The following is a 13,166-nucleotide window of genomic DNA, read 5'->3' on the forward strand; positions in this document are numbered from 1 at the left end:
ACTAAGAGATTCAGCGAAATTGGCAGTTTGTAAACAATACCTACTGCCTTCTTGCTGAAGAGCTAACGGGATAATGTGTAATCACAACAAATTGAATCGTTATTACTATAGCTGCCTGAAACAATTACTGTTGTATCACACATACAGAATTAAAGTTTTATGATGTAACACTGGATGTGTAGTCCGAATTATACCACCTGTACATCATTTAACTGTTACCCAATTATTGCTGATATATATGTGTATTTTAAGGATCGCAGCAAAACTTTTTGTTCTTATCACCAATTATTATTTGTTGATGTCCAACTTGAGAAGAAAATGACTTGCGAAAACTCTTCCTAATAACCTTTCCCATATTTATTTACATAATATAACTGTCATATTTGCCGTCAATGTTGCATATACTTTTGCTATTGTTGAGACAAATATAGAGGCTGAAACATGTTCTCCTGGTGTTATAATTAAAAATATTGAATTTTATGAATCCCTTTCGCTATACAGTGAAATAGGCCCGCCCTGAAATTTTGAAATCAGTCTGCAAAACTTTAAGCGAGCGAAAGCTGATTTAAAAAAAAAAGATTTTCAAAAAAATATTGGCTTTTTGATTCTGAAAAAAAATGTAGAGGGAAATCCATTGACCAAGTAATCAATTTTGTGTGGCCTTATATGGTTTCTTAACGTTGGATATAAAATCTACTTTTATTCAAACAGGAAATATTATCTATTAGGTAATCTTTAACGCACTGATCAATATAACAATATTAGTTTCTCACTTTTGTTCTAAGCGACTTGAAATTTCTATATTACGTGTAAAAATTAATGTGAGCATATACAGTGCGCTATACAGAGGATATAAAATATGTCAAATAAAAGTGATATTTATGATGTAATTGTGGTTGGCGCTGGGATTGAAGGTTCATCAACTGCGTACTAACTTGCAAAACGTGGCAAAAACACCTTACTGTTGGAACAGGTAGTAGTTTAATGTAATTTCGTGTTTAACATATTATTGTTGTAAATGGAGGTAGAACGCTAACAAAATATGGTTCCTGTGCTTGCTGGGCAGATATGCCCAAATACTTATTTTCACGAGATAGATATACAGCCTTGTAGTAGTTTCTTTTCTCGTTGTTAACATGCATTTACAATTTACCTAGCTATCGGCTAATCTATTCGCTACACAAACTTGTTATTATCTAAATATCAAGGACGGAGACATGTGGATCTCCCTTCAAACAAGTGTACATTAAATCTAATCAATAGGTGTTTGAAATACAGAGACTAGTGGCAAGCAGAATCAGAATACTGAATTTTTCCACCTCTTCCCCAGTTACTTAAATAACCATATACATGTATGTTATACGAATTTTATTATGCAATAAACATATTACAATGTTTATAGCCATTGAAACATGCAATTTCACTTTTGCAACAGCAACATTATCTGACGTGTTTTGTTTTTTTACCTAATTTATATTTCATTAAAATAGAGGATGAAAATCTGGGCGCGAATTTGTGGCCCCTGGTTACGTAGCCCAGCGTCTTACCCCTAATCAACTATGGATATCTGAGTTACAATTTGTTCATTTTTTCTCCTTACAAGCATGTTTCGGACTCCTAAGTCGTTTGATATCGATTCCTATGACTGATATATGTATTCCGAAAAAAAAACTCTTTTCTTCTAAGTAGAGTTTTAATCGAACCATGTGGCAGAAATTTAAATTTCAAGTATCTGTTTTGAACACCATTATTGACCAGATGAGTACGTTTTGATACAAATGAAATATTATCAGTTATATACGCAATAAAATTATCAGTGACCAACATGGTTCTGTTTCCCCCCGTTTAAGTTATTTTCAATTTGCATGCGTTAATATTTCAGTTCCCATTGCCCCACAGTAGAGGAAGTTCCCATGGGCAATCACGTATCACCAGAAAGGCGTACGGGCCTCAAGAATTCTACACAAACATGATGGAAGAATCATACAGAATACAAGACGAACTTCAAGCAGAGTGTGGAAAACAGCTATTTGTGTAAGAATAACCCTTCTTATCCAATTCTGTTCGTCCGCACACCCTTTCGGCGTTTTTTTGTTTGTTTTAAGATGGCCGACCTGTCTGTCCGTACATAATAGGTTCGAGCTCTCTTGGAGCTATAACAGTGCCTTTCCAATTGACACTAGGACGCACATTTGAAGTTGAAGTTGATAAGTACAGTCCAAGTAAAATTATACAAACAGTATAAACTTTAATACTACTCATACTAACCTAATTACTGTTGCGTCATTGTAAGACAAATTAAACTAAATTGTTCTCTAAATGCATTTTCTTCCAGAAACTGCGGATGTCTCATTTTTGGACCTAAAGGTCACCCTTTTGTGGCAGACACCGAGAAATGTTTAAAACGCCATGGTGCCCCACACGAAAAATTTGGTGTAGATGAACAGCGCAAAAGGTATCCGAAATTATCACTTCCCAGTGATTACGAACTTGTTCTTGACAAAACCGGTGGGATGCTTAGAGCTGACAAAATGTTGCAAGCTTTACAGGTAAATACATACCGATTAACATTATATTAACAGAATTATTTTGTGTTTTACATAATTATATATTATTTTCGTTGTATACGATTGTCATTTTACATGTATTAACTATTCAGCTAGTATCTCGCATCTGAAAGCTATATATAGGTAGGAGAAGACTTTCCTTGAATCAAATCAGCAGGAGAACATCCAGTCACTTGGGGTTAGGACCCACTCTTCACCGCCCCAGCAGACGATATCTTTAAGCGTTCCAGCAGATGATATATTTAAGCGTTTTAAAACGAACTGAGCACAGGTCTGAGGCAAACGCACTTTTGTTAAAAGATATATGAGCCGTGCCATGAGAAAACCAACAGAGTGGCTTTGCGACCAGCATGGATCCGGACCAGCATGGGCATCCGCGCAGTCTGGTCAGGATCCATGCTGTTCGCTAACGGTTTCTCTATTTGCAATAGGCTTTGAAAGCGAACAGCATGGATCCTGTCCAGACTGCACGGATGCGCGGGCTGGTCTGGATCCATGCTGGTCGCAAAGCCACTATGTTGGTTTTCTCATGGCGCGGCTCATATTTAAACAAGTTGAATGTTCCATTTTTAGCGAGGTACGGAAGGGGACATGTGGCTCTTGACAAGTTTATAGATGTTTTAACTCGACTGTAACTTTAATTAAGCGAGGTTGGAATATGCATCTAGTGTGCTTCTAACCCACGACTCTCAGGTAACTGACGCATTATCAGCTGACTCAGTTTTCACTGTTCTGCTTGTTCAGAGGCAGTTTCAACGTTACGGTGGTACTTTACGGGACGGAGAACCAATGTTAGACTTATATCCAGGCGACATAGTATCGATAAAGACTATCAAAGGTGTTCACCGAGCGAAAAGTGTCGTTTTGGCTCTAGGTGCTTGGGCAGCCAAATTCTTACCACGGATTGGAGTCAATGTCCCATTAGAGGTATGACCTATATATTCTTGAGGATTCTGTATGATGCAAGTATAAACTTCACATAAAAAGTTAATCATAGTAACATATTTAGCTTATCTAAACATGAGCCAAGTTTCGAACCCACACGTCATGGCAGCAGCGCCTAGTCCTAACCAATCTTACGACTGTACAAAGTACTCAACCACAGCATCTCAATGCATGTACAATGTTGCATAGATTACGTGATTAAATATGATTTCAGCTGTATCATATCGGTGAAGGGTCTTAATTGTTGTAATGGCGGTGCTTGGTCTGAATTGTGTCACGCTGGTGACGATTATATTTTTGTCACTCTTGTGACGAGTCTCAATTGTGACACGCCGGTGACGGTTGAATATTGATAACAGGACTGAGCGCATGGAGACTGAAAGGTCGCCGTGCTTCACACGGAAGCTAAGAGGAATATAGTTATAATAGTTCCTAGTCTCCCACATCTGGAAACTTGGCTTTTTTCCCCCTGCAAAAACTGTCACGTAACAATCAAAATTCACTCATCCATATATAATAGTACGTAAATTAAATCTATATGCCATCCAGCTGGCTTACGGAAGGTTGGTGGTTCTACCCGGGTGCCCGCTCGTGATGAAATAATGCACGGAGGGGCACCCGGGGTCTTCCTCCACCATTAAAAGCTGGAAAGTCGCCATATGACCTATCATGTGTCGGTGCGACGTTAAATAAAAAAAAAAAATCTATATGATAACAGGTATCTTGTTATTTCTTTGATGCTCTGAAATCTATAACTCATATCTTGTTGTTACTATGATGCCCTGAAACGTCAACAAGTATCTTGTTATTACTTTGATGAGCTGAAATTATAAAAAGACTATATTTTTATCACATTGGCTCTCTGGAACTGTAACAAGTATAATTATTATTGTTGTTACTAGTACTTTGATGCTCTGAAACTTCAACAAGTATATTGTTATTACTTTGATATTTTGATGCTCTGAAATTATGAGCAGTATCTTGTTATTACTTTGATGCTCTGAAACTATAACCAGCATATTGTTATAACTTTGATGCTCTGAATCTATAAAAAGTATCTCGTTATTACGTTGGTGCCCTGAAACTATAACAAACTTACTTCTATAACTTTGATGTTGTGAAACTATAACAAGTATCTTGTAATTACTTTGATGTTCTTAAAGTTGTGGATTCAAGTTAACTTGTCGTTGATGATAAGTTCAAGGTAATAGAATCCCTTGGAAGACATTATCAAAATCCTTCTAATTATTGCAAAAAAGATATTTCTCAAAATTTATTGCCATGCTTATTTCTAAAAAGAGAAATTATTTCATTCTTTGACGACAAAAGTACGCAATTTTCATGATTTGCTAAGCTGACATACATGTATATTCCAGGTAAGGATAATACCTAATAATAATAATTTCTCTGTTTAGTTACTCATGAAAAATATCTGACTATCCTTTTAACGCATGTACATGTTCTTTTTTTATTTGGTTGTCATGGTTACCTGAAAGAACACGTTCTCAACTTAGTTGGTACATGTACAACTTCTTTTTATCATAAAATTATATTTCATCGTAGATCAAACACAGAAATGACCCTTCTCGTGCTCAGACTATGAAATCTAAGCTGATAGGGAATGCATTCCTTTGATGTCATGGCGGCTATATACGAGAGTACTAAGTGAAGATATACTTGTGTTTATCTATAAGTTCTCAAATAATGGTAAACATTTACATAATGATAACTTAAATGCAACAAGCCCAGTATACTACATAACAAAGAAAGGCAAAACGTAGTAGCAAAATGTAAAATTACACAGTATCGTAACTAATTAACTGGCATTTTAAATAAGCTGATAGGACTTAATAGAAGCACACTTATTTATTTATCTATTTATTTATATTGATTGATTGGTTGGTTGATTGATTGATTGATTGATTTGTTATCATTATCGGTTTTCCCGTCTATAGATAATGTATACGTGTATATGTCAAAGTATACCTACAGCCAACAATAATGACATTTAAAAGAATTGCAAATGTCTGCGTTTAGAATAACAGGATTGTGTAAGTTCCGGTATCTATTATATACATTGGAATTTGCACTTGGATTACAAAAGTTTACCAGAAGAACATGAAATATCTACATTAAATGGTTTCTATGATCATAATTAGTATGATTAATGGAAATATTTTAGTTAAAATTAATTCTTCTCATCTTTATGCTGTAGTAGACGTACTTCTTTTTCTTTAGAATATAAATTTTGCCAAATTTTCACTTGTTGAGTTTTAATTTTAATGCAGTTTAAGATTCATAACACACTGATATTGCATTCAGGAATTATGGATTATCATTAATGCAGATAATTGTGTTAACAACTTAATAGAACATTAAACTTCATAAAAAGAATCCGTAATACCAGATATTGCCATTACGATAACACCACTTCTTTAAATTTTTATGGGGCACTGTAAAAGAAAATTCGAAGTTTGCTATGAAGCATGAATACTGTCACGCCTGACTTGATGTTGCACAAACATCATCCAAATGGACTGATGCCATGGGATTGAGCGTGACGTTAAAAATAAACTATTGGTAACACAACTTTGCATTCCCGGATTCAGAAATTTGTATTAGAGAAACAAATCGACAGCAAAGGTATGATCGTCGAGGTGCATACCGCCGAGTGTAGTTATGTACCGAAGGGGGTATCCAGGACAATTTTAAATATTAATGTGTAAATGGTGGCCTCTGGTGCATTTTTGGGACTAGATTCTGAGCGCCCAAATATCACTATTATCTTTAACTCATGAACACTATTTTCCATCGTCAGTCTAGTCTTGACACATTTGCAGAAATGATTAGATCTACGTTCATTTGAACCACGGAGCTATAACAACTCCCTGTTTAAACCGACACATTTTAAAACATTTGCCTTTGTTCCTGATTTTCAAAAGCAAAACCGCCAGACTTACTGAAAATATCAGAAAGAACAATTTATGCAGAAAGAATCCGTATGTCTAGGTTTTCCCGTCAGATAGGCAGCGCCTAATTTCATGGAAGGGTATCGATTCTATCGGGATCGATCCCTCTACGGTAACATACGATATACCGAATGAGATATATACTATCGAATTAAAAATGTGTACTTCCGGCACGTGCACAGAGCGTCTGACTTCGGATTCTTTGGAAGAATACGCTTTTTCCTTGTGCCTAATAAGCGTCCACATAACTTGTTCGAACCACAATGTCTTGCAAATCAGTACAAGTATGGACAGTGTTGTTTTTATTCTAAAATCTACCTTTAAATTGATAGGGAATCGATCCTGCGCGAAACGACGAAAATTGGGATTGATCCCTCTACGGTAACATGCGATATACCGAATGAGATATTTACTATCGACTTGAAAAATGTGTCATTCGGTCCGTGCCGTCATAAGACAGTTCTTTTCAAATGTTATGCGATGAGTTGCAGTCGGATCGATTCCCGATTGAGGCAGTGCCTTCTTTCATATTACCACATTGATATAGAACGACATAAAATCTCGAGAGCGCGACATAGTACATGTGCTCTGCTTACTATCTCGAGGAATATATTACAAGCACACATGCAGGCACATGTATATTATTGGCCTTTCATTCCTGTCTTTCATATGACAACAATAACCATTAACCAAGCAAGACGCATTCCAGCTTTCGGTAAAGCTTACATTGTAATGGCATATAAATTGATGACGTCATGCCTATGGTATTGTTTTTTCTCAAAGAGTATTATTTTATCTTTATTATACATTTAAGCCGTTGAAGATTACTGTCTGTTACTGGGAGGAGAAAAACGGGAACCATTATAGTTTTGAGAATTTCCCGGCATTCGTGTCCGAGTCCGGTGAAGGAAATAACACAATTTACGGACTTCCATCTGAAGAGTACCCAGGACTTGTCAAGGTATGTGCTCATTGTAATACTACTGGCAAAAATGATCTTTTTTAAACATTTTTTTTCAGTTATATAATCGACGGTGTCTTCTTTGCGTTGGTTAACATTTTTGTTTAGGTCCACCTTTTCTCAAAAACCATAAGAGCTACAGCTTTGTAACTTTGCACATTTGTTTGTCATCATTAGGTGGGTGACTTAATGGGCCATGTACCATAACTCTGATATGCATTTTTTCAGAATTATGGCCCTCTTTCTATTTAGAAAATTTCAGTTTCTTGGTAAAATATTTTGATTAGGTCCACCTTTTCTCAAAAACTATAAGAGTTACAGCTTTGAAACTTTGCACACTTGTTTATCATCATTAGATGACTATGTTGGCCAAGTACCATAACTCTAACCTGCTTGTCAGAATAACGGCCCTTTTTGTACTTTGAACTATAACTCTTTTCTTGCATACTGACAAGCACTTGCAGACGAACAATGGCACCCGTAGGCGGTGCTCTTGTTATCTTTTGGAGACGAAACAGGGGTATCTAAAAAGTAAAATAATTTAATTTTTGTTCGAAACGGTGGTTTTAACCAGCAGTAATTTTGTTTCTATTCTTGTTCTGAACGAGTTTCTAGTGCCGCTGCCTTTACTTTTTTAGCGACTACTTTCAAAGAAAATGGATAACTCTTTTACTTATTTTGCATGAAAACAACGCAAAATTAAAAAAAAAGCAACTACTAACGTGAGCATAATTCTAGAGAAAAAGCCAATCTGATAGAAATGATTTTTGAAAATGCTACGGAATGAACATTTCCTGAGTAAGATAGCGTACGTCAGTCAGATTGTGGAAAAAGCTCAGTTTGAATTTCTTTTTCAGATATGTCTTCACCACGGTCCAAAAATTGATCCGGATAACAGGAACGGCGTAGATAACGAATGGGTTTTAGACACGATAAAGATGATTGTAAGGACACATTTTCCAACCCTGGAAAAAGAACCTAGTGTGGTAGAGACGTGCATATATACGGTACATTCTTACACTTGTTCATAGGCGTAGGAGCGAGTTCAACTTTGTGGGGGGGGGGGGGGGGGGGGAAGAAGAGATCCCGGTGTATTCATGACAAAGCCTAGTCCAGGGGAAAAATGGGCCATAGACCCCCTCAAGCCTCTGTGTTTTAGCAATCATTGAGTTATTATGATGATACGCATAAGACTAGGCGCTGTCTGCAGCTTGTAACTTAATCGGGCAAAATATGTATTGTTCTTATCAAGTATGCCACTTTTTTGCATTCTTCTGTTGAAGCCCTGGACATGCAATAAAACAGCGCTGATTTGTCTAATTGTGATATAAAGTTGTGGAAGTATTATTTCCCTTGAATGGACAATGAAAAACGTAAATACAAAACGTTTACATACGTAAACAGGTTAAATACTTACATCGTTTTTGCAGACGCTCAAACCGGAACTGTAGTGATTGCTTAATATTATATTCTTTTTATAAAATGTAATCAAACAATCCTCGGCGCGTACAGGTTTTCAATACACATCTTATGAAAAGTGAGAAGTCAGAATGCCAGGAAAGGCCAACTGCAAATCAGAAATCAGGTTGAAAAGAATTATATGATACTAAGTAAATGTTATATTAGACTGCAAGTTATATCTCTTTTCCAAAATATTTGGGGAGGGGGGGGGGGGGGGGGGGGGGGGTGGAGGGGGCAAACTATAGTTCGCCCTCACCCCCATCCTAGCTTGGGGGAGGGGCCTGGCCTCCCCGGCTCCTACGCCTATGTTGTTATTGTCAAAACTAAAATGGTATTTACTTAGTCGTCGGCATAGTTTTGTGTATCCCGTATCTAAATATACTCAAACACGTTTCAATTGAATACATTTACACACTTTACGCTTTATAGGATAAAGCACGATCGCCTGAAGTTTATGTTGTATTATTACATACATGTATATGTATGTTCTACTTTAAAAGTATTGCACGTCTATATTCAGTCGATTCGCACAATGTTTTAATTAATGTACAAACATGCAGCTGCCTTGTTTTTAATTAATTGTTTTCATTCCGATACACAAAGTCATGCAATTCTAATATGAGTACAGTAGATGTTTTCAACCCGTCATTTGTTATTTTGCCAATATTAAAATTACTAAACGTACTTTCTTGAAATTTAACTTACACTTGGAACAATATATTTTAATTACACATAAAACATCAACAAAATTAAACAATGACATTATATAAACCTACTCATTTTAGACTTCAACTCGCTTTTAAAAGTCACAAAAAAATCAAATTTACAAACCAGAGAAAAAAGTTATGAAGGCAGAATATGATGTCATCCCTATCAAAAACGATCTCTTGATATTTGTATATTATTTACCGATTTTCCAGTAAAACATTAAAATATATACCTCTATATTATTTTGAATGATATTCGACCGTTCTCAAAAGATGCAACTTTTACGTGTACTTTTTGTGACTTTTTTACAAGTTGGCCGTGGTAGTAAAATGCACGATTTAAACTTTTTGCGATGCCATATTTTAACTGTTGATATGTTATTAACACTACGGATAACACAACATTTTATGATATTCAAAAAAGCAAGGACTTGCTACAGACAAACTTAAACAAATCATTGTATTCTTTAGAACGTTGGTGCTTAAATAATGGTATGCAATTAAATACAGATAAAACAAAGGTAATTTTCATTGCCACTGCTCAAAGAAAACGTGCTTTACCTGACTGTAAACTTAAGCTTTAAAGATACATGTATTTTACTTGGACAAAGTTCCGGCGAAAAAGTTCTTCATATACGTTCAAGGTGATCTTAAGTGGGATACTCATATTAAACATGTTTGCAAAACAGTAGCATCATATATTTGGTTATTGTATAGAATCAGAGATTTGTTAACAGTATCACATCAAAATTTGTTTTATAAGCATATATTCAACAGCATCTGGATATCTGTGCTATTTTGGGGGAAAACGTCCATACTTAACACACAAAAAATGTAAGTTTACAAAAACGTGCCTGTCGCACTATTTTAGGTAACGAATTTCAAGATTTTGATCGTTTTGAAATTACTTAATATTCAAAGATTTGATAAGCGTCTTTTCCAGAAGGCATGTGTTTATGTATAATGTGTCGACTGACTTACATCCTTCTTATATTTATAAATGAAATGTTTCTGCAAAAGCCACAGACAAATAACACATCCTTAACATTGTGTTCTAATACAAACTTAATTTTTTATATACCAAATACAAGCTGTGAAACATTTAAAGGTAGTCGTTTATATTCAGGGCCAATTGTATGGAATTGTTTGCCAATAGAAAACTTCATTGGCATGTTTTAAATTTAACTGTAGAGCCGATGGATGAATGGATTTTAATGTTAACAACATTTCATGTTTTATGCATATATAATTTCTTTGATTTCTGTTAAATATTTGTTACTCTGATCATAATACTGTTAATTCTAGTCTAAGAGCGTAACATGAAAGATTAGCTTAACTAAATGAGTTACCCTCTATAAATAAAGAATTTACTTACTTACTTACGTACTTAACTACCAACAACTTATTGATCTAAACGTATTCTTAATTAAAAAAGTACTTTCAGTAAGTTTTGACAGATTGGAAAAATAGTAAATGATGGGTCAGCTGTTTTGTTCAGTAAAGTTTACACTTACTGTATGGCTTTTGCGGGTCAATAGTAAAAATCATTGCCCAAGGTAGTTATTCTTTCATTTTTTGATTTTATCTCAACAAGATAGATTCTGAACTTTAGACGGGCCATATAGAACAAATTACAGATCGGTGAATTGTAATAAACGATTTTGTTTTACTGGTTTTACTGGTTAAATCTTGTTTTCCAGAACACCCCAGACACAGACTTCGTCCTAGATGTTCACCCGTCTTGGAAAAATGTGGTAATTGCTGCAGGATTCTCAGGTAATTTTGCACACAGATGCATTTCTCATACCCATACACGTACAGTTTGTTGGGAGGTTCTCGTGATTGCGAGTTCGACACCAATTCGAGCAAAATGACGGTCTGACTTGAGACAATATCAATTTTGACTTCAGTTTTGGATAATGCGGAATGTCTTCGTTTGTTTGTTTGTTTTACCTAGTATTTTATTTGGATCTAGCATAATATATCAGTTATGAACATTGCAAGTTGTTCCTGGATGTAAAAGGGATTTTTTTTTAAGAGCCTGTTTTCAGTTTTGTTTAGTCATAAACCTTAAATATTATACAAAAGTGCTATAAAGAACATATGTTCTTATACAGAAATTTGTTTTATAAAGTTTAAAAAAAAACTGAACAAGATATTTTTTACATAGACAGACGTCATATTTGTAATTTGTTTTATGTTTTAGGTCACGGGTTCAAACTGGCACCAGTGGTTGGAAAAGTCCTTGCACAGTTAGCTACCGGGCAACAACCATCTTACGATATGTCATATTCCAAGATAGACAGATTCTTCAAAAATAAACTGTAATTGCATGTGACGATATAAATAGGACAATAGATAAATCACATTTTGCTGAGTTTTCAGCATGTTAAGTCTTCTCTTATTGTATGTCACACATCAAGACATACATTTATACAAAAAATGAAACTTGATTATTAATGACGATATGTGAAACTTCACAGCTGACAGGTTGTTTAAAAATTAACTGTGATTGTATATTGTATATACCAGCAGTCAACTTACGGAATTTTGTATTTTAAGAGTGGCAGATTTCTCAAACTAAACTTCTACAATATGATTTGAAATATGTTATATTCATGAGTAACATAATCTTCAAGATTATACATTATGTTTATGACGATATGTCACACTTCAAAATATGAACATACTCTTCAAATATAATCTGTGATTGTATATTGTATATGACAGTAATAGATTTATGATATGTTGTATTTCAAGACCTGAAAGATTATTTTTCAAAATACAGAGTGATTGCATTTGACATTTTGACATATTTCAAGATTGACAGATATTTCAGAAATAACCTTGACTGTATATGACTAGCTGTCACATTTCAGTATAGACAGACTGTTCATAAATACACTTTTATTACATCTTGTATATTGCAGCAATCAACTCGCCGTATTTTGAATTTTAAGACAGGCAGGTTCTTCAAAAATAAACTGTGATTGTATAACTAACTCAAGATATGGCACATTTTCAAGACACATTGTTAAGAAATAAACTGTGATTGTATATTATATATGGCAGGAATCAACTAACGATATACATGTATTAAATTTCAAAATAAACAGATGCTCAAAAAAAACTGTGATTGTATATTGTATATGTTATAGTAGAAATATCCGCTTACGTTATATCATTATGCAAGACTGACAATATGTCACATTTTCAAGACAGACAGATTGCATACTGCATTAAGTCAAATCAAAATATGTAAGTGAGTGAGACAATGAATGAGTGAGTGAGCGAGAGCGAGTGATTGAGTGAGTGAGTGATTGAGTGGAAGTAAGTAAGTAAGTAAGTAAGTAAGGTATAGAGGGTAATCATCTAAGTAAGTAAGTAAGTAAGTTCTTTATTTATAGAGTGTAATCATCTAAGTAAGTAAGTAAGTAAGTTCTTTATTTATAGAGTGTAATCATCTAAGTAAGTAAGTAAGTAAGTTCTTTATTTATAGAGTGTAATCATCTAAGTAAGTAAGTAAGTAAGTTCTTTATTTATAGAGTGTAATCAT

General features: G+C 34.7%; 1 protein-coding gene across 1 annotated transcript; it reads left to right on the forward strand.

Moving 5' to 3' along the window:
- The first annotated feature begins 596 nt into the window (after positions 1-596).
- Positions 597-12,044, forward strand: LOC123534084 (peroxisomal sarcosine oxidase-like). The gene is made up of 8 exons (XM_045316140.2): positions 597-973; positions 1,883-2,034; positions 2,336-2,549; positions 3,312-3,494; positions 7,296-7,442; positions 8,300-8,449; positions 11,311-11,386; positions 11,817-12,044. The coding sequence occupies exons 2-8, from the start codon at positions 1,970-1,972 to the stop codon at positions 11,936-11,938; spliced, it is 957 nt and encodes a 318-aa protein (XP_045172075.2). The 5' UTR covers positions 597-973; positions 1,883-1,969; the 3' UTR covers positions 11,939-12,044.
- Positions 12,045-13,166: the final 1,122 nt, after the last annotated feature.

This window comes from Mercenaria mercenaria, chromosome 12 (assembly GCF_021730395.1).
Source record: "Mercenaria mercenaria strain notata chromosome 12, MADL_Memer_1, whole genome shotgun sequence".
NCBI lineage: Eukaryota > Metazoa > Mollusca > Bivalvia > Venerida > Veneridae > Mercenaria > Mercenaria mercenaria.

Excerpts from the sequence above, each read along its gene's own strand:
- LOC123534084 (XM_045316140.2), top strand. The coding sequence starts at position 1,970 with ATGATGGAAGAATCATACAGAATACAAGACGAACTTCAAGCAGAGTGT. Across the intron at positions 2,550-3,311 it reads AAATGTTGCAAGCTTTACAG|AGGCAGTTTCAACGTTACGG; the intron begins GTAAATACATAC and ends CTGCTTGTTCAG. Across the intron at positions 3,495-7,295 it reads GAGTCAATGTCCCATTAGAG|CCGTTGAAGATTACTGTCTG; the intron begins GTATGACCTATA and ends TATACATTTAAG.